Source organism: Drosophila santomea, chromosome X (assembly GCF_016746245.2).
Source record: "Drosophila santomea strain STO CAGO 1482 chromosome X, Prin_Dsan_1.1, whole genome shotgun sequence".
In the NCBI taxonomy this organism is placed as follows: Eukaryota; Metazoa; Arthropoda; class Insecta; order Diptera; family Drosophilidae; genus Drosophila; species Drosophila santomea.
In genome coordinates this window covers 17,443,543-17,465,727 of record NC_053021.2, presented here as the reverse complement: position 1 = coordinate 17,465,727, position 22,185 = coordinate 17,443,543, and the positions used below count along the sequence as shown (strand labels likewise).

General features: G+C 50.3%; 1 protein-coding gene across 1 annotated transcript; it reads left to right on the top strand.

Moving 5' to 3' along the window:
* Positions 1-5,455: 5,455 nt before the first annotated feature.
* Positions 5,456-16,221, top strand: LOC120455698. Its single transcript, XM_044006589.1, has 8 exons — positions 5,456-5,586; positions 9,654-9,881; positions 9,944-11,762; positions 11,817-11,912; positions 11,972-12,335; positions 12,416-14,881; positions 15,856-15,942; positions 16,124-16,221. The coding sequence occupies exons 3-8, from the start codon at positions 9,969-9,971 to the stop codon at positions 16,219-16,221; spliced, it is 4,905 nt and encodes a 1,634-aa protein (XP_043862524.1). The 5' UTR covers positions 5,456-5,586; positions 9,654-9,881; positions 9,944-9,968.
* Positions 16,222-22,185: the final 5,964 nt, after the last annotated feature.

Sequence of the window (22,185 nt, the reverse complement as noted above, 5' to 3'; positions counted from 1 at the left end):
TAAATGAAATTCGTATAGATGGCGACGCGCAAAAAATTTCCAATGAAAAGGCAACAGTTTGCACCCATCCACATCCCACCCAGCACCTCGCAGCTCCATTCCATTCCCTCAATTCCCGCAATCCACTATTGACCATTCCGCGCACGGAACGCAAGACTTGCTGATGGGAGATTGCCCAGCCATGGGGCAATCTGATGGCCTGGCCAGCAGAAATTAATTAGCCGCGACGTGGAATAAATTAGCAACTGCCCACTGGCGGACCAAAGAGTTCAGAGTCTAAGGGAAATGCTGACTGGATGCCCTGATCCCACAAGGGATCATCCCTAATGAGATGATCCAAAAGCAGTGATCCATTTAGGTGTCCGCTTTCGCAGCGCACCACGTTGTGGCGCCTCCAGTTCCGATTTCAGCTTCCCAGTTTCCCAGCTTCCCAGTTTCCCAGCTGCTGCGGCACATGCCACACTCATTTGGAGTATTTTTAACATGCAACACACACGGGGTGCATTGTCGCAGCTGCTCGAGATGCACTTGAGATCTCCGGATGAGTCGTAAAAAGCAAAAGCGGAAGGAAGTGGGCATTAGCCGGGAAAGCCAGATATTGTGCCCATAAAGCCATTCGGTGTCGGAAATTAATAGCCCATGGCTGCTCCTCACTTTGTTTCATATTTTCTATTTTGTTATTTTGTTGTTTTTTAGTTTTTTTTTTTTTTTTGTTTTTTTGGGGAACGTGATTGCCAATTGCTCAATGAATCAAAAATAGCGCCACGAGTGCGGCACTTGAATGAAGAATGGAGAATGTCGAATGGATATGGGAATGGGCATGGGCATGGGCATGGCATTGGGAAACGCTGGCGGGGATCGGTGATCGGTAATCGGCAATCTGGGGACTGGATAGTAGGAGCACGGAGCACTGAGCACGGAGCTTTGGAATGCGCACGTCTCTTTTGCTATTTGGCTTTCTGGCACTGGGCACTGGGCACTGGGCACTTGGCACTTGGAACTTGGTACTTGGCACTTGGCACTTGGCCATCGGGCGATGGCAATGGCAACCTGTCCAAATGCGGTCAACATGGCATTTGATACGCTTTGCTGGCGCATTTGGACTTCGATTTCGATTCGAATTTGGCCATAGTGCCGGCGATTGTGCGATTTTTTTTGGCCCGTTTCCGTTGGCCGAGAAACGAGTCAGTCGTTCCACCGGCGGCGGAAATGCGAAACGAAAATTGCTAAATGATCGAGTGGCGGCGGCGGGTGGGGCGAAAAGCGGCCTGATGGGAAAAACAAACGAGCGAATAACAACGCATATGCGGGAAAACCTCAGCGGAAAGCCGACAGGAAATGAGTTTTCCCCAGCCCAAAATATTTAATTGGTTAGCAGGCAGGAAGTGAGTTGGGAATCCCAGCAAAGATCTAGGCAACCAAAGCTGATGAGGGAGCTGGCATTGGATTTGCAAAGCGAAAGGAACTTGAACGTCGCATAGTTGTGGCCTGCTCCTGGTTTGTGTCTCGGCTAGAAGAGTCCTGTTGAGAAATAACCAACAGGTGGCGCCAGTGGTACTGGAAATGCGCTGCAGCCAGGCGATTGCTCATTTATCGTTGAACACCAGTGATAAAGGTGTTGTGATTAGATTTGGTTTACTCGTATAAATTAATATATAATGAAATATAGCTAAAATCTTATACTGTATTTTTGTTCTTCCGATTCAAGTCTCAACAGACCTTGTCCTGTCAAGAACTGACCCATAGATGGCGCCAGGTGTACCACAATTTGCCTACAGAGATTTTGTGGCTGCTTCATCGTTTTCTTCGAATTTTTGTTACAAAACAAATAATTATATTGAAACGTAATAATTTCGTTTTGTTAAAGTAAAGTGCCTGTAGAATTCGCCTACTGAATACCCACTGCTGCTTTATCGCTTACAACCAGTTTTACAAATGAAAACCCCACAGCTTTACTTTTCTCCCACACAATGTGCAGCTGAACAAAGGCATCCTCTGTCTCGACCCGAACGACAGTGAGCCACTTTCCCGAGAGGCCTACCTGTAGCCGGCTGTAGCTCCATTCCTGCTCATCTGACCTCCTACCTTTTGCCTACTGTATCCGTCTGTATCCTTCTGTATCCTTTGTGTAATTGCACGTTGCGGCACGCGAAATTAAACAGAAAGATAGCTCGAGTGGGTTGGATTGCTACTGGAGGGGGGGGGGGGGGCACTGGGGATTGGGATGAGCAGATAATGAAGCGGTTGGAGTTTGGAGGACCAAGTAGGCGGACACGGAGACGGAGACCCACAGCTCGAGGGGCTGACTAAATGGCGAAAGAATGACAAACGCCCAGAAGCAGCAAAAGTTTGCGTTCGGGGAAAAAGTTGCGGGGGCTTGGGGCACAAGGAGTGTCATATCTCTGGCGACGTCTATTGTTCCCAAAAGTGTTTTTATTTAGCTCCGCAGCTTCGCAGCTCGCTGCTCGCAGCTCCGAGAAGTTTCCAAGGCCTCCTTGAAGCAATGTCCCAACCCCAGCCCATCGGTCCACCAACTCCACCTCCACCTCCACCTCCGGGAAGGATGCCCCCCGTCGAGGAGTCCTTGGCATTTGCACAGACTTAACGTTTGTTTTATTATCTTTTATTATTGCCTTTGCTGCTTTTGTCTAATTTCACCGCTGTCTTTTTCTGGCTTCCTCACCTCCGCCTGGCCACCCAATCCTGCCTCCTGCCCAACCCCGCCACCTCCATCCCTGGTGCTAAATTGGCCGTTAAGATGCTAAAGATGCGGATTTCGGTGATTTACCAACTTGGTCGCCCTCTTCCCGCTTCCGTCTCCACTGCTGTTGTCCTGCATTTGTTGGGTGTATTATTGTTTTAACCAAGTTAGCGAGGATGAGGGGCATGTACTTGCACACTTGAAGATCCCGATTTGTTTATTGTTTTCTGCTGGCAAAGCTGGAAGATTTTCGCACCAAGAGAGTAAAAAAATGTATAAGAAAAAAGAAATACTCTACGTATCTTATTCTAGAACATTACAAATAGTTAAAAAATTTATGAAGTAACGCTAGAACTTGTATTAAAATATTAATATACCACTTACACATCTGCTTTGCAAATGCTAATGTTACAAAGTCGTATTTTTTTGGGATTTCCCTAAAATATCCGAGTGCAATCTTAATCTGATTAATAGTATTACACTCCCATTCATATCCTTATTTTCGCGTTGTCCTTTTTGCATAGTATCCCTCATTCAAGATGTCCTTGCCGAAAGGGTGCTCCATCCATTCCGAAACCCACTTTCTGGCTTTTGTTCCTTTGTGTTTGCATTGTTTTATTTGGCTTTGTTTCGGCCCCTTTTCGGCCAAGAAGTTGTGGCGGAAATCGCGCTAATTTCGTCGCCTGCCACGCCCCCATGGCCGCCCCTAAGTTTGGCCACATAACGGTAGTTTGCGGCAGGCCGAGGACAGATGGGTTCGGATTGATTGCGGCCAGACGCGGAAGTGGATGCGGATACGTACGCGGATAGCGTATTGCGTATTGCGGATTGCGTATTGCGGATTGGTTTCAATGTTCAATGTTCAATGTTTGGGGTTAAGTGGTTGTGGGGGCTAGTTGGGTGCGCTGCAAGAGCTGGCTGAGATGGGTCAGGTGTCCTCCGAGCACCCTGCACTCCACCTACTGGCTGGGCCCGTTTGGCACAGGCTTCATTAGCTGCGTTTTTCTGCGGGCAGCACCCTTTTGACCCTTCTGCATGCGATTGCGATTGCGAATGCGGATGCGAATGCGGATGCGGATGCGAACGGCATGTGACGGTGTTGATTTTCACACAGCGCAGCGTGAAATTAGAAATCAACAACATGTCCTGTCACAGCCACCGCACAAATGGTGCGTTTGGTAAGGGTAAAAAGTAATCGAGCAGAGGATCGGCATGGGTCGGTGTTCTGGTCAGGTGTCGCCATTTGACAAATCAGTTTTGTCTGCCTGCGCTGCAGTTTCACTGCTCCTGCATTTTGCGGTTTTTCGTTGCCCGTCTGCCGCTGACAGACCAAATTAAAATGTCCCCGACTGCAAGGACCGCGGATGGGGGCCCAGGATGGGGTCGCCTGTCTGCGTGTCACTTAATGACCAATTTGCCACGAATACACGCAGCAAGGAGGCAGCCAGTCAGCCAGGCAGCCAGGCATCAAGGCATTCAGGAATTCAGGAATTCAGTCATCCAGGAGCCCACAGCTGTCGCATTTCGGATTTCGCATTTCAGTCTCAGTTGACTTTCGCTGCGATAAATCTTCAAGTCACCGAAAATTGGCAGGCAAACAGCGAACACAAATCTTGAACGCAGCTATCCGATAAGCACAAGCGACAAGGACAACAATCGCTAAGAGAATTACAACATGTCGCAGTTTGTTCCAAATTTGAATAAATTTCAAATTCGTCGGAACGCCGCCTTCTCCGCCAAAAAAAAAAAAAAAAAAAAACATGAAACAAGAAAATGACTGCGGCAAAAGTTTGCGCTCGGCTACAATTAACTTTTAAGTATGCCATTTCACAGATACCGCAGATATCGCCGCGATATAAAAAGCTATATGCAAAGTCGTGCATCCCCCGAAATGGAAATGGAAATGGTAATGGAGCGGGGTTGAAGTTGCCAGCAGCGGTTGAGAAATAATTTCCAGCAATTTATCATGTCACAGCGAGCACAACAATGGAACAGCCTGTTTGCAGGGCGTCTACGAAGTGCGGATGCTCTACTCCTTCTTATATACTCATATATACATGATATAGTTATATGCATTACAAAACCCCAAGGCAAGCAAATGTGGCACTTGTATGCAAATAAGTACTCAAAAGCATCCTCGTTTCTTATAACAAGTGCTTAGCTGTCTCACATTTGCAAGCAACTCCTTGTTAGGGTATTCAAGCCAAAGTGCGTGTGATTTCCGCTTCCGCTCCTCCGGCAGCCATAACGAATTTTTGCATAAATACCAAGGGACGAGGGGCAAAGAACTTTGGACAACAGACAGCTTGTTAATCGCCGGCCATTTATCTAGCTTAATGAAATTTGCGAGAAATCAAATCGGTTGTACCTATTCCTTGGCCGCTATTAGCCACAAGCTGCAACCGATGAGCCCAGTGCCTCTGAACGGTATTGCGTCACGTGGCAAGTCCTGGATCATCCTCGATGAACCCCTGCCCCATCATCATTCGCATTCAGGACCACGTGCGCAATTAAACTGACGCACTCCTGACGGATTCCCTTCGAGCCGCTAAAGACCATCGAGGGATTTGGCCATTGACTACTACTACTAGCGGAGTAGTCCGCTACTTGGCAGCACATGACTTGGCACTCAAGCTAACCAACTAGTCTCAATGAAGACTAGATTGTTGTGGTGTCCCCTATGGTTTTGGGGATCCAGGTGGGCCTTGAAAAGGTGTTCCTTGGGCCAGAACCCCTTCGGTTACGCAGTCTTGTTGTAAGTGAGCTAGAGCTCACATCTAAAATATTTTGTGTATAAAAAAATCAAGGGAAAAAAAAACCATTTTTTCGGCTGGTAGTGTTTCGTTAGTGCTTCATTGAGATTCAACATTTTGTTGAACAACCAGGTGAGTGCTCCACACACACACACTATTCCAGTTGCTACACCATTTCATCCTTCCATATTCCATGGTGTCCCCACATTGGTGATGTCCCTTTGGCCTGTCCGTATGTGTGTATGTCCGTATGTGCGTATGTCCGTATGTCTGTTTGTCCGTATGTCTGTTTGTCCGTTTGTCCGTCAGTAACCGTAACTAAACATTTGCATTAGGCGCCGTGCCGCAGAAACCGCTAAATCGGGCCGCTGTTCCCGAAACGCAAACAGTTTAAATGACATCTAGCGGGAATTTAGATTGGGATTGGGATCGGGATCGGGATCGGGGTTTTCCAGCCTGTCGGTTAAATAAATTTTGTGGCAAATCGCAAAATCGCCAAAAGGCCAAAGGGCCGTGCCGCAATTGGCAATCGACGCCACAAATCGCGTTTTAAGCCCTGCGTGCGATTAGTTTAATTGCCAACGGGTGCGGGGGAGGGGGAGGGGGCGGTGCTTGGATGGCGTTGGTGCAACAGGACAATGCAACATTTGCATAGCGGTTGCGGTGGTGCTCGCGCTTAATGCGAAAATAAGGATTAACCAATGAAATTTATAAACGCACAGCTATGTGGCTGACTTGCTGGATGGCTGGCTGGGTTTCCATCTCCACCCGGCCCACTGCAAATTGAGTGCATAAATTGGCCGCATCGTCCGTTTGTCCAGGGAGCACAGGGAGCACAGGGAGCACAGGGAGAAGTGCTGGGCGGTACTGTGTGCACTTGGGGTCCTCTGGACAGGCAATCTATTTTGGATTAAATCAAATCGAAATAAACGATTTTTAATGGCCTGGCCTCCCTTCGGCCGTGGTGTCTGGTCCGTGTGGCACAGTGGCAAAAACGAGGTCATTAATTATTTCTTCAAAAGCAAAAGATAAGCTCAACCAGGAGCCCCACACCCAACAGCCATTGCTACTTTTCCACTGCCCACAACCGGTTGTGACCCCTTCGGGGTTGCGGTTCGCATCCTTTTTGGCGTTTTGTGTCATTAGCTTAAAACCGTAACCAGAAAGGACGCCGGACAATGGTCAGCCGACACATACACACACACACACACTTGCACACTCGCACACACGCATTATCCTCGACGGCAGCCGCATGTGGCACCAAAAGATTAATTAATCTTTAAGGACTCATTGTGTGCTGTTTTTGCCGAGCACCCCACACCACGCCACTCATTAGGACAGTTGGACAGGACATTTGCATGTGCAGCGAGGCAAAATGAATTTATGGCCTGGTCCAAAACGAGCAGGGATTTGTGGAAGCTGCCACCAGATGAATCCCCAATACCCCCACAATTTCCCCAATTTCCACTGCCCTCTAAGCTCGACATTTGTCACAAACACTTCTTTCGGCCCCATTCCCGCTGGCATTTATTTTGATTAGCCAATGATGTTTATTTCTATTTGTTGCTTTCTTGGCGTAATCCTGGTCATCTCGATGGGAGGATGGCCAGTGGAGCCCGTATCCATGAGGAGCTATTTCCGGCTTACCGTGGCACGCATCTCGGGCATGCCACACACATAGTTTCGCCCGCCGCCGTTGGGTTTTTCCTTTGTGAATGTTGCACACGTTGTATGAAATATTTACAGCTGATTATTTGGCCAGGTTAATGCTGCTTGCTTGGGCGAGGGAGGATGGGGTCGTCCTGGCATTAAGTGGAGCGCAAAAGTTATCCTTTGATGCGCATTCCTTCTAATTTATTAGCTGGCACACGTGAATTATTGCTGCGTCTTAGGGTTTTTCAACTCTTCGACTTTCGCTTTGCCTTTGACTGGCAACTGGGAATTGTTGTGGCCCAGCTGGGGGAGGCGTTACCAAAACTTACTACCAGGAACTGGCAACTGGGAAGTGGGAGGGGGTAGGTGGGAGGTGGGAGGAGGGAGGTAGGGTCACATTCCAGGATAACTGAGCTTTGACAAAATATTCGCTTACATTTTGAAAGCGGCGCTGAAGAAGCCTTTGATTTTAAATAATTAAATTAATAGTTTAATAATAGTTCAAATGAAATACTTTAGATACATATCATTGAAGAATCTATTGAGAACTAGTTATATTCCTTGAAAATGTACCACTTTTGCGTGCGTCTTTGTTTAAAGATACTTTTTGTAGGCAGTGGGAGGTGTAAGAATTGCAGAACTGCTGAAATCCAACTTTTCGCTGGCATAATGCAATTTTGTTGGTCGAAATATAGCTATTGCATACACAATACGGAGTCCTGGCCGTGAGTTACGTTCCTCCGGTTAATGGAAGCCCGGCTTAGTGGCTCACGCTCTTAATGGCCCAAGTTTGCGAAACGGAAACTAGACAAACACACGAAACAGCACTGAACAGGACGAACAGCACTGAACAGCACTGAACAGGACGAACAGGACGAGCACACGTGGAAGTTAAAGGAGTTGCGGGCTGTTAAAATGATTAATGACGTGTGTGTGTGGCATGCACGTTAACGCCCTCGCGAATGGTGCAAGTTAAAGTAACCGGCACAGATGTTGTCATAAATAAAAAGAAGCTGAAGCTGAAGCCGAATAGAAGATGAAGATGAAGACGACGCCAGCGGGGGTGGTGGTGGTGGTGGTGGTTGGGGGTGTGTGGTTGGGTGGCCATGAGGGGTGGTGGTGGTGCTGGCAACATGTAAATAAACATACATGTGTGCGCAGTTATTTATGCATGTGTGGGCGAGTCTGTTTGGGCCACATTAATGTCAAATCAGGCGCATAAATTGCGTAAAACGCTCAATTTATTAAACGAGCCATGCTCGAAAAGGGGGCGTGGCCGTGACAAGTGTATTTGCGAGTTCATAAATGTCGCCAGCCATGGGTAGCGAATCCACCTTCCACCTTCCGCGTATCCACCTTCCGGGCAGCGGTATCAGGATTTGGATGCGGATGCGGTGGCGAAGGCGAAGGACAACGAGGCTGATTGCATAGTTAAGTGAGGCTTTCGACGCCTGGCGCATCCTTTCGCTGAAAGCGTCCTTCAGTCCTTCAGTCGAGCACAAGGATTTGCCACCCCCTACCCCCGCCACTTCGAGTGGCAATTGTTCAATTCAGAAATTGCCATCAATCGATTTGGCTTATTGTGCCGGCGGAGTCGTGGTGTGCTCTGAACAGCAATGCGGGAATAGTGACAATGGCAATCACAACAGCGGAGATTCGGATCTGAATGCGCCTGGCCAAAAGGGCTCATAAAAATTTTAAATCGCTTTCGCGATTCAAATGCTCGGCCATGTCGACCCTCTGGTTACCCTGCAGTTTGGAAATTCAAATGGAATAGTGGGGCAAGATCAACTGGGGAACATTTGTTAGTTCAGTACTAGTTGCTAATCATTTAAGTAACTGTGTTTCTGCACAGTCTATAGCAGCACTTCCAGGGTATTCGCTGGTCGCATACCTGCTGCTCTTCAGTTGGATTTGCTTGTTTCGCGTTTTGTTTCGCTCTCGTTTTGCAATTGCATGGAGCAAGAAGTGCGGCGCACGAAGGACGAAGGACGTGTCTTCGCATGTGTGTGTGTGTGGGTGTGTGTGTGTATGTGTGTAGGTGTCAAGGGTGCTGTTGTCCTGGCCGGAAAATTCCCCACCCTGAACGGGATTGCATATTTTGCTGCCTCACGAACATGAGCGCTCGTTAAACGGATGAGTTAAAAGTCAAAAGCCCTAAAGGATTTTATTTGAATTGCGGTCTGCGCCGCGCCGTTCGACGTCTCTCCTTCGGGAGCCACCCGCCTGCCAAATATCCTGGCAGCCAACGACGACCCCCCACTCCCCCCTGGGGCCCTTTGTGTGCCATGTTTTATTTAAAGTTTATCTTCGCCATCCTTTTCGCTTACTCCGTGCTCCGTGCTCCGTGCTCCTGGCTGCGTGCTCCTTGCTTCACGCTAATTTCGCGCCAAGGCGAGGCAGTAAAAAATATGCGCCAAATAAAATGTGGAAAAATATTTTGGCGCAAGATGCGAGAACAAAAGGGTTGGCGTCGTCGTCGGCACGTCGCCGTTTCAAAGCCGTGTTGAAAAATATTTGAAATAATTGCAAAAATGTTTTCACAGCAGCAGCAGCAGCAGCGGCAGCAACAACAGACAGGATCTCCGCGAAGGAGGAGGAGGTGAGCAGCAGGAGGAGGAGGAGGAGGAGCAGGAGTGGGAGCGGAGTTGGCTTTGTCTTGCGAGGAAGCGACCGCTGCTTGTCCATGCCAAGCACGTCCTTTAACTGCAGCTTACGCGTCTGACAGCCGGCAACTCGATCATCCATGTATCCTTCACCAGCCACCCACTAGAGTAAGCGTGTCCTTATTAAATCACACAAACTATATATGCAACATGACCTCTCATTTATCCAGAATTGCCAGCAGCTCAGCGTCCGGCATGTCGGACCCGGTGATGCCTAGCGAGGAGCTGTGCTCCTCAGACTGGGTCAGCTCCATGCCGAATGCGGACATCTCCAGCACATCCAGCATGTCCTTGGCCACCACTGCCCTGGATTTCATCCACAATGGTTTTCCGCTCATCGAACGGCGGGGTGCAGAAGCTGAGCATGGATCGCAGGTGGATCCACTGCTGGAAGCAAGCCCAGCACCACAATCCCAACCAGAACCTGAGCACATAACAGAGCCTTTAGTTGAGCATCCAGTTCAACTACCAGCAGATCCTCCAACGGAACCTTCTGCTGACCTCCCAGCGGATTGTCCAGCAGACTCTTCAGCAGATCTTTCAGCAGATCTTTCAGCAGATCTTTCAACAGATCTTTCAACAGATCTTTCAACAGATCTCTCATCACATAACCAACCAGATTCCCCAGCAAATTTACCAGCTGATCCACCAGCAGTTCCTCCAGCGGATCCGCCAGCAGACCCCGTAGCATACATCCCAGCAGATAGCCCAGCACATCTACCACCTGATCTCCCACCAGATCTCAGACCAGATCCCCCACCAGATCCCCCATCAGATTTGCCACCAGATTTGCCACCAGTTCCCCAACCAGATCCCCCATCAGATCTCCCATCAGATCTCCCATCAGATCTCCCATCAGATCTCCCATCAGATCCCCCATCAGATCCCTCACCAGATCCCCCACCAGATCCCTCACCAGATCTCCCATCAGATCTCCCATCAGATCTCCCATCAGATCTCCCATCAGATCTCCCATCAGATCTCCCATCAGATCTCCCATCAAATCTCCCATCAGATCTCCCATCAGATCTCCCATCAGATCTCCCATCAGATCTCCCATCAGATCTCCCATCAGATCTCCCATCAGATCTCCCATCAGATCTCCCATCAGATCCCCCGCCAGATCCGCAAGCAAGTTCCCCAACAGACCTCCCAACGAATCCCCCGAAAGATCCGCAACCAACTCCCCCAACAGAATGCCCCGAAGAGCCACAAGCAGAGACAACACACGGTAGTGTGGACACAAAGGCCAACTCCCTTCTGGAGACGACGCCATCGAGTGGGCTGGACGGCTCCACCGGAACGAAGATGTCCCCGGACGCGCCTGTGTTCTATCCCATGGGCACCAGACTAGCACACATACTGTCCAACGACGAGGAGCTCCGGAATACTCCACGCAATTCGGCACCCCTAAACTCCTTCGAGTTTGGCCTCGCCAACGGAACGGGTCCATACATCGGACCAGGTAGTGATATTCCACGGAGCTACCACTTCGTCGATCCTGCCACCGGGGAGCGCAACTACAATAGCTTTGGCCTGGGCATGAACTACGATGTGCGCCGCAATGATCGAGTCTCTGATCGGCGGGAGACGGACGTACCGCCATCGGAGGCAGTCGATTCCTGGGGTTCCCACCTCTACGGAAGTCCGCACCCCAGACCACCAGACGAGAGTGCCTCGCCGGAGGCTACTGGAGGTGCGTCGACAGCCAGGACCAACAACATTCGCCACTTCCTCATCGAACCAACGGAAGCGCGAACATCGCCGGAGTTTCCGTCCTTTGAGTCCTTTGCCGGGCAGCTGGACGACATGGGGGTGCAACGGGATGAGTTCATGGCAACGCTGCGTAACCTGCTAATACGAGCCAATGACCTGATGATGCCCCTACTCCAGGGTCCCTTCAAGTACATGACGCCCATCCAGATGGCCGAGTACACCAGCGCCATTTTGGAGACACCGCCGCTGCATCCGAGTATCTTCATGCCACCGGTAAGGTTGGGAATCGTCATAACATGCTCCGTGATATCGTGAACTCATCTGTAGAATGTGCCACGTCCCTGGACGGGTCTCACTGGTCTCAATCTGCCCTACGACATCCATCCGAATAGTCTCACGCCCGAGGATCTGGCACGCGTCCAGGTAAGTGTCGTGCATTTCCAGACCAGGTATCATCGGCTCCACCACCGCCGTCTCCCCAGGGAGTGCCCAAGTCAGTGGACGCCGCCACTCAGACGGAATTCCGTTGCATGTGCATGTTCTTCGCACAAAGAGGATCGGCGTCGGCGTCGGCTTCTGTGCCACCGCCACCACCTGGGCCGCCGCCACCGCCTGTGCCGCCTGGTCCACCTGGACCACCTGGACCACCGGGTCCGCTTGCCTTCTATCCAGGATCACCTATTAACACTCCCCGAATGCATAGGGCACACGGCGGAGGAGGACCCAGTGGACCGAGAATACCGCAGCCATATCCGCCAGTTTCTGGGCCAGGTGGCTCACAGAGTGGTGGACCACCACCACCACCACCACCACAACTGCCGTTTGGCTTCTGGGGCAGGCCCATGCGTAAGTTGAACTTGGCCAATGATGCCCTGGCCGCCGATCCTAACCTAATCCGCACCTTCCATCCTTCCATGCCTCGCTAGCAATGGCCATGCATCCCAATCATGTTCCGCATCCTGCATCGCATCGCATGCCCCGGCCGCCGCATCCACAGGCCGCCTTCCCTCATCACCATCCACCACCGCCTCATCCGCAGGCGCATCCCCATCCGCAGGCGCATCCCCATCCGCAGGCGCATCCCCATCCGCAGGCGCATCCCCATCCGCAAACGCATCCGTATACGCATCCCCATCCGCAGGCGCATCCCCATCCGCAGGCGCATCCCCATCCGCAGGCGCATCCCCATCCGCAGGCGCCTCCCCATCCGCAGACGCATCCCCCTCCGCAGGCGCATCCACATCCCCATCCCCATCCCCATCCGCATCCGGGAATGCAGGCGGGTCATCCGACGGTGCCGACGCACAGTTCACAGCCGCACCACCGGCAGGGTGGAGCAATGCGCCACCACGAGGGCGGCTATAGGGGCTACCGCTTCCAAGGTCCCTACAGTCCACGCAACCAGGCGAACCAATGTCGCTATGGTGCCATCGGCAGCGGGCGTCCCAGCCAGAATAGTGACGGCAACTATACGAACTACAGCAACGGAGGAGCCCCGCTCTATGTGAGCACACCGAGTGGCAGCCATCAGATGGCACCTGGTGTGTCCCATCCCCGCGTCAAATTGGTCCATCCCATTGACATTGAGCAGCTGAGACTGAACCTGGATCCACCGAGCGATGAGACCACTGCAGATAGGCAGGAGATACCTTCGTCCTCGTCGGGCACCGATTCGTCGAACACCGAGATGGAGCGCCAGGATAGCGAGGAGAGCAGCTATGTGGAGGGTGAGAATGCATGCGAGGAGGACGACGCCGAAGAGGTGGGAGAGGAGGTTGACGACGACGATGATGAGGAGGAGCACGAGGAAGAGGATGAGAACGGGGATGTGGATGCGGATGATGCGGAGGTCACGGAACCAGAACGCAATGGCATCGTCTGCCAGCAGCGGCCCAGCACGCTATCCATTACCGATTCCCGGAGTTACAGTTTCGGTGAGGTCGAGTTCATGAACTACGTGATGTCGGAGACTCCCATATTGCCCAATCCCGGCCAGCAGCCGGGCTCCAGCGCCACCTACACGGAGCACCATTTGCCGCAAACGCCACGCGGCAACCTGCCCTGCGCCCAGGTCACCCCCAATGTGATTCCAAGCCATTTGCCAGCCCATCGCCCTCCGCGGGATCAGTCCGATCAGCAGGTGCTGCCTCCCTTGCCCCAGATGCCGCCAATGCCACCGATACCTCCGATGCCAGAGCCCGTTGCCGTGTCTTCCAATCCCAGTAGACGTCGGGCCGGTGCTGGTACTCAATCCAAGATGCCCTCGACTTCACAGGAACACTATAGTAGTAACCAGTTCAATCCGATGGACGTCCAACAGCAGCGGCCCAATCCCGACTACAATGCAGCTATGATGGGCCAGGAGCAGCCGGGTACCAGTACCAGTGGCATTTATATGAGGCCACCTCCTCCACCGCATCCACCACATCCACCACCACCACCGCCACAGATGTACCCGATACGGCAGGAGAGGCCCATGGCACCGATCCTGTTCGAAGTGGGCGGCAATCTCGGTCACAGCGCCGGCCCGTCCATGATGCAGAACGTCAATGGTGGCCGGTATGGTCATGGTCGCGGTCGTGGACACGGTCCAAGTCCCAGTCGTGGCACCCACGGCCAGAATACCTACGGGCAGATGGCCCATCCGCTACACCAGTCACATCCGCCACATCCGCCGCATCAGCCACATCCGCCGCATCAGCCGCATCCACCGCACTACGGAATGCCCTTCAATGGAAACATGGGCCCGAATATGATGGCTCCACATATACGCGGCGGTCCGGCTATGAACCATATGAACCACCAGGTGAACCACCACATGAACCACATGGGCAGGGGCATGGGCATGGGCGTCGGACTGCTGCCGTTGCCGCTGCAGATGCTCAGTCCAAGTCGGATGGAACAGCCCGGCATGGGCATGCAGCAGGGCATGGCCATGAACATGCCACCGCCCACTCACATGAGTCCGCGGCACAATGTCAATCCCTATCACCCGAGTGCTAGCAACCCGGACACGAACAAGATGCCGCCAGCTGGCGCACCTGTCAGAGTCAACGCCGAGATGCAGCAGCATGTCCGCGTTGCTCCCGATCCTCGCCAGAGTTTCGATGGCAATGTGGGTGTGGCACGTGGCCACAGGCCACGTAATCGCCTCTCGAGGTATTCCTCGCCAGCCACGCCCAGATCCATTCCCCAAAATGTAGCTCCTGTCCAGGATGTCCAGGATCTCCAGGGTGGCACACCCAACAACAACCAGAGCAACAACAACCAGAGCAACAACAACCAGAGCAACAACAACCAGAGGAACAACAACCAGAGCAAGAACAACCAGAGCAAGAACAACCAGAGCAACAACAACCAGAGGAACAACAACCAGAGCAACAACAACCAGAGTTACAACAACCAGAGCAACAACAACCAGAGCAACAACAACCAGAGGAACAACAACCAGAGCAACAACAACCAGAACAGCAACAACCAGAACAGCAACAACCAGAATAGCAACAACCAGAGCAACAACAACCAGAATAGCAACAACCAGAGCAACAACAACAATCAGCAGGATAAGAACATGCAACCATCCTACGCCTCCTTTCTGCAGTAAAAGTGGCCAGGAAAAGAGTTTTTTTGTTGTTTCGTTTTTTTTTTTTTCGTACTTTTAAATTCCTTATGTTTCTTTTATTCGTTTAAATAAAAAAACACGCACACTGCGGTTATCTTCCATTGAAATGGCCAAAAGTAACCCCTTAAAAATGCCGGTCATTCCATATTCATATAACGATGTGCGAATGGCAAATCGCAAATCGCGGACTTAGACATGGAACTCCCCCCCCCCATTCCTTTCCTGCTCCCACTCCACCACGAAGGCAAAAGGAAATGTGTTTACGCCGTGGAATTCTCAAGTGGGCTCTCCGTGAACCCTTTGAACTAATCGGGCTAATCTTTTACGCTGCCTGCATTCTAAAGCGTCCTTGGGCGGCCGCCTATCCAGCAGCTGGATGTGGATGTGGATGTGGATGTGGATGAGGATGACGAGGAGCAGGAGGATGTGAATGTGGATGAGGATGACTAGCAGGTGGAGAAGGAGCTGGTCCTGCATTTCGCATGCATGCTTACACATCTCCTCATGTGTAAGCGAATGTAATTAAATGCAAGTCGCGGCAAATAAACATTTAACATTTAAAGAGTCGCGGTTGCGGATTGCGGATTGCGGATTGCGGATTTACCAGGATACCCAGGTTAACCAGGTTAAAGGGCGCTGGTGCAACTGCTTTGTTTGCCCAACGCCCATAGTTTGACCAGACATTTAACGCTTCCCTGAACCTCAACCGCATTGGCTACATTTTTAATCTACAATTAACCACAGCTGCGGAGCAATTGGAATCGTCACCATTTGGAACGCAATCGGATAAGGATGAGGATGAGGATGAGTATGAGGACGTGGCTGGAGCGGGTCAGTATCAATATTGATTCTATTAATTATAAAAACATTAAGTGCCGGCCAACAAATGTAATTAAACGCGTTAAACAATTGCAGTGGGCGAGTAATGGCAGAAAAATGCATTCGCCCACTGTCCACTGACCAACACCACACGCAATTCTCCATGCCCAATTCCAATTCCAATCCCGCGGAGCACGGAATCCCATCCAGTCCGGCTGGAGTCCACTGCGTCCGTTGCTGATGCGCGGCGATAAGCACGTTTTCAATTCGCACACGGAGCAGCAGGAGTAGCAGGAGGAGCAGGAGGAGCAGGAGGAGCAGGAGGAATCAGGTGGACCAGTGGCCAGGGTGCGGAGGTGATCGGATTGTCGCACATTAATGACGAAATTATTGTTTCAATTGCTTTCAACCGTTGTCAATGCAAATTTTATGCAAATACTTTCGCGATTTCGACGGCGAGTCGGCCGCGTTGGTGGCCTCCACTCTTAAATGCCATTGTGGCCAATAAGTCAATAATAATTATGGCCCGCCGACACTCACCCACCCCTATGCCCCCCTTCCCCCAAAATCCTCCTGCTCCTCCTGCTCCTCCTGCTCCTCCTGCTCCTCCTCGTGGCCCACTGGCCATTTCGGAATAGGCGTTAATTACTTTTATCTGTAAACAATATGTACGAGTATAACTGCATGGCAGCGTTTAGCGCCTACGGCTGAAATAGCCCATAAAATGCTATGGGGCTATATGCATATTTATTTATAAACAATTAATATTATGGCCATTGTTGTTGAGCAGGGGAGCAGCACGACATGGACTGCGCATAAATTAAGAGCGACCAATTGTTATGCAAAATCGTCACCGGAAAGAGCTTTATCTACTATAAAGCAGTCGATTTTCAATCGAGAATTGCCGCTGCCTTTCAAGCGGAGAAACTCAGGTGCAATCAAGTGGGTTCATCACTCAGCAATGAACACTGTAAGTAATGTAACCAGCTCGCAGATCAGCTAATCGAGATCAGCTATCACCATGATAGCAGTGACCAATAGTTTAGTTCCAACCAAAGAATAGTGTATAATAAGGAACTGATAGTTATAGTATAATAAGGATCATATACAACTAGTTATTTTCTTGAATAAAATATGTAAAAAATTCCTGATATAATAAGGATCATATTCAACTAGTTATTTTCTTGAATAAAATATGTAAAAAAATCCTGATATCCGTCGTAGTTACGAGCTAATATTTAGAAAGTGACACTTTTCGAGATCCAAAGTGGCATATGGGTAGGACCTATCCACCAATCCACCTATCCACCTACCTCCACTCCAATCCACTCGATCCACGGCACTCTGGCGAGCTGACCGCCTCCTGCATGGGTCATATCATATAATATAATTAATGCTATGAATTACTTGAGAGCACCGCATCCTGCGCATCCTTCTTTGTGGTTCATGGTTCATGCGGCAGCAAAAACACGATAACTTCCAGTGTCTCCACTACTGCCCAGCCACATCTCGATGCAGAGTGCGGCATCAACGCTCGTACTGGCCTCGTCCTCCACCTCCACCTCATCCTCTTGCTCATCCTCGTCCTGGGCAGAGGGTCAGTTATCCTGGCTGGCGTTGCTGGGGATATTCCAACACGTTGCTGCTTGGTCAGCCACATGCACTTAATTGCTTTATGAGGCAGTCACTCGCTTGTTATAGACTTCAATTTGATTTTTCTGCGAGGCGCGTGTGTTTGCTGTGTGTGTGTGTGCTGTGTGTGTGTGCTGTGTGTGTGTGGTGTATGTTGTGCCAGTGGAAAACGAGACGCTGGGGATCAATTATGTCCCGGAAACTGCGGAGGCTTCAATGCCGCAGGGCAGAGACGTCGGCGGCGGAGCCGTTGACCCCAAATGATATTTTAAATGCAGATTTTGGCACCCGAAAGTTTTTTAATCATTCCGATGGCGCTCTCCCTCCAACCGGTTACAATGATGATGATGATGATGATGATGATGATGATGATGCTGATGATGCTGATGATGGTGGTGATGGTGGTGATGGTAATGATAATTCTGATGAGGATCGCTGGGATATGGGTTTTGTTGTAGCACGTCAGGAGGTTCCAACTTTTTAATGTCAGTTCCGCGCACTTTTCCCTTCGAGGTGCGAAAAGAAATTGCCACTGCGAGCCAGCAGTTGCGTATCGAAACTGGAATACCCTGTTGCAAAGCGGTGTCGACAGCCAGTGAAGCGCTGTGGCTACCTCAAAGATACCCCGCATCAGGTGGTGAAAGTTTGCCAGGAAGCTGGAAGTTTGTAATGGCTTTTTGTTTGCGACTCACGCACACAAATCATTTCCCCGCAACCCTTGCTCCCTGCATGTCCTGTGTGCGTACACCGCGTATCCTGTTTTTCCAGAAGTCTCACGGTTTCCATGGCAAAGTCGTTTCATATAAGTCTTTCGCAAGCATTCAGCTTTTTTTTTCCCCGCCGCTCTTGGCACATGTCTGAGCCGGATTCCGGATTCCGGACTTGTTACTTTGTTACTTTGGCCATTGGACATTGGACATTGGATTCCGAACACTTAACATAATTTGCTGCCCCCATGACAATGGCCAAGTTGGAGACTGAGGAGACTGACCAGTGGCCAGGACAACGTCTTGGAATGGTCCATTCGCATTCTGATTATATTAAAATTGTTGCACATCATTTGATTTGATTTAAGGTATGTGTCCCGTACGTCTTTTCATGTTCATTGGCATTGAGTGCAAGTGGGAGAGCGGAAAAATTGCAAAAAATGAAAGATGAAAAATGGAAAATGAAAGATGAAAAATAAAAAATCAAAAATAAAAAATGGTAAATGGTAAATGGTAACCATAGCCATGGATCCCCCCCATCAAATTTGAAGATACGCGTACTTGGCACTCGTATTATTTACGTATGTAGAATGCTCACACCCTCGTTCCTCGGAGGCAACATGGTATTTCCATTTTGGCACTTAAGTCAGCCAAAGTCAATTATAATCAACGCCTACCCAGCAGGCATCTTCCGGCCAAGACAAAGCCATCCCCGGCGCAGAAACGCAGAAAGGATTAAAAGGCTTCAGGACGCAGCGGCGGGCATATGTATGAGCTTAACTTATGCAAAAGTGTTTCAAGACTTTGGCTGATTGCCAGCCGAGATGAGGTGGGTTAACTTGAACTTGGTGCCCGGTGGCACTTGGAGTTGGGGGAACAGTTGCGCTCCTTTGCTCCCCATATGTACATATATGTACATATATATGTAACCACATCGCAGGCCAGTGCCAGAGGCAGTGAATCCATCTCTCATTACCGTCCATAAATATGGCACAGAAAGTGTCAGTTCTCACAGCACTAACCAAATGCCGAAAGGATAACCCCACTGCGCTGATATTCCGGACCGCAAACTTAATTGCTTTACTCCGCCTGTTCGGTGGAGTCCGGTTTGGACTTCTTAATGTGTCCCAGCTCCATTGCGGCTCCTGGCTGCATTCTTATCGCGGCGAGGCAAGAGCATCCTGGCCGGCACTCGGATTCGGTTCCCCAGATTCAGATTCAGATCCCGATTCATATCCAGTTTGTGTTTCTGTTGCGGTCTGTGGCACGCAAATTATATGCAAACGAGCTTAATATCCGGCCAAACAGAGAGCCTTGCCACACACGCACGCACGCCAAAAAGGAGGAGAGGTGGAATCTCCTCCTCCTGCTGCTGCTGCTGGCCAGGCTCACTCCGGCACCTCCTCATCCTCCTCATCCTCCTTATCCTCCAACTCCTGGATGGCTTTTTTGCCACTTCTTGCCATTTAACATCAAGTTTCGGCGCATATAACTCACTCGCACACTGCCACTTCCATATCCTCCTGGGCTGGTGACCCCGACAACCACTGGCGCGCACTGGGTTGGCTCTCCGAAAGTCCACTGATAATTTGCACTGCACTCCACTGATAACAACATTTAATTTAATGCCCGAGGTCAGCAATATTCCATTTATTATTGGATTAAATTCGGCAGCAAAGTTTTTTGCCTGTTCGCCAGTCGGAGGCGGATAAGGATGCGGATGCGGATGCGGATGCGGATGTGGATGCGGATGTGGAGGCGCTGTCACTGTCGGATGTGGGTGCGGATGTGCTGGCGGTTGAGGGAGGTCCACTATCAGTGAGCCTGGGATAAGCGGCTGGTGCCTGCTGGAATCTTTCCGAGCGTCCAGTTTTGTGCATTTTTATGTGGCACACACTTGTCGCACTTGTCGTCGTCCTGGCTGCTACGCCACTCCTGCCGCTCCTGCCGCTGCTCCTCGTCGTCCTTTGTCCGGCCTCCTGGTCGTGCCTTGTGCCTTGTGCGACTAGACGACAGGAAATGTATTTACAATTTTTTATGTAACGCCGTTTTTCCTCCGCCAGTTGCATGAAATTTGCATGACTCGCTGGCTGAGTGACTGAGTGGCAGCAGCAGCAGCAGGAGCAACAGGAGGATGAGGCAGGTCCTGGCTGCAGGACGAGGACAAAATGCCCATAAGGGATTAGCTGCTGTTGCTGTTTCTGTTTTTTTTTGTCCCCACTTTTTGTGCTGCCGGAATTTGTTGCAAAACTCATTTAAGCCAAGAGTTATGTCGAGTATGTAAATTGTTTTGGCCGCTTACCGAACCGATTCTCTTCACCGATTTTTTCGCTACAAAACTTAATTGTTTTAGATGCAAAGTCATCAGTGGACAGCGAGTGTGTCCTGGCAGTAAACAAACAACATAACGGAAGGAAGTATCTCACTCGAATCTCAGTCAACCATAAAGCCCAACACACACGATGAATTTATGCATGAAATTGTCGACGCCCGCGTCCTGTCCCCGTCCCTGCGCCTTCGTCCTTCGTCCTGCCGCTCGTCCTTCGGATGGCCATCCGATTTTCGGGATGTCTGTGGCCTATCGAAAGGAAATTGAAACAAAACCTCATTGCCAACAGTCGTCGTCGGCGGCGGTGGAATGCTGTGTGTCCTGGCTTCTGTTGCAGGCAGACATCGCACAATTTCCACTTCCGTTCGTATGTATCGATGTGTGTGTGTCTCTGTGTGTAGGTCTATGTGTGTGTTTGTGCTCTCATTCACAGGACACTTTTTGCCCAAGCTGATAACAGTGTTCGTCTGCTCAACCCATTCGCTATCCCACTCCTGCTCCTGCTCCTGCTAATGTGTCACATGTAGAATGCGGGTGCCAGGATTCATTTCTCTCTCTTTGGCTGCGCATCTGTGTGCGAATGTCCTGCCTGTCTGCTTTGTCATGTCCTGTTTGTCCCGTTTGTCCTGTTTGTCTTGTTTGTTGCCCAGTCCGCTCGTAAATAGAGCATAAATGGTTAATTCAATCATCTTTTACGTCTGACAAGACGAATAACACACGCAGCAGCTGGCCGAACTTTAAACCAAGATTATGGCCCATTGGCCTCATCTCCATAACTCCTAATTGAGCCATGAAAAGGTCGAAAATCCAATGAAATTCTAACATTTCGAGTGCTAAAACTGCACAATGCATCTGACTAAAGTCAGTACTAAAGTACGTTCCCAAAATTGATCAAGGCTTATTGGCTTCGGGACTCAATACGAAAGTGGGCAAAGTGGCCCGCACAATTCGGCTCCATTGGAGCAAATCGCATTAGGGCTCATTTGTTCTGGCAGCTGCACCTTGGATACTCGAATACAGCACTTCCAAAACTGGCACTCCACCCATGAACCAGGCGTAGCTAACCTGATTTAATGGGAACTAGGTACTAGTAGTTATACCGCATCTATTGTGACTCCCATCTCCCAGCTGCTTTTGCAGCTGGTGCACAGATCTGGCTTTCCAACAAAAACAGGGGATTTCCCCTTAATTTCCGGCCACTATTTGCCATACGTGGCTGCCCCGATAGCATCTCAATGCCCAGCTCCTTCCGTCCAGGAGCAGCATCTTCATCACACGTTGCGCCCACAAAAAGTTTGCCCACCCACATGAAAAGGATGAAAAGGATGAAAAGGATGAAAAGTTCGCAACAAAAGTCTCAAATTTGTTCCAATGTAAACTGTCGCTTGGCTGCGCCTTATCAACAATTGCCCAAGAAGACGATGGCCAAGACACGGGCACCCGGAAGACGAAGGACTCTGAAGCCGTATTCGACGTACTTGGCGAACCGAAGGGAATAGTTTTAAGCTGCTTAACAGCTTCTTTGCATGCGCCGGCGGAAAGTTTTTGGACGTTGGCAACTTGATTTAGTGCTCTCTGACCTCAGTT

Bases quoted from the DNA above. Each gene is read 5' to 3' on its own strand.
- LOC120455698 (XM_044006589.1), top strand. From the start codon at position 9,969: ATGTCGGACCCGGTGATGCCTAGCGAGGAGCTGTGCTCCTCAGACTGG. The intron at 11,763-11,816 runs GTAAGGTTGGGA...ACTCATCTGTAG, and splicing joins CGAGTATCTTCATGCCACCG to AATGTGCCACGTCCCTGGAC. The intron at 15,943-16,123 runs GTCAGTATCAAT...AATCCCGCGGAG, and splicing joins TGAGGACGTGGCTGGAGCGG to CACGGAATCCCATCCAGTCC.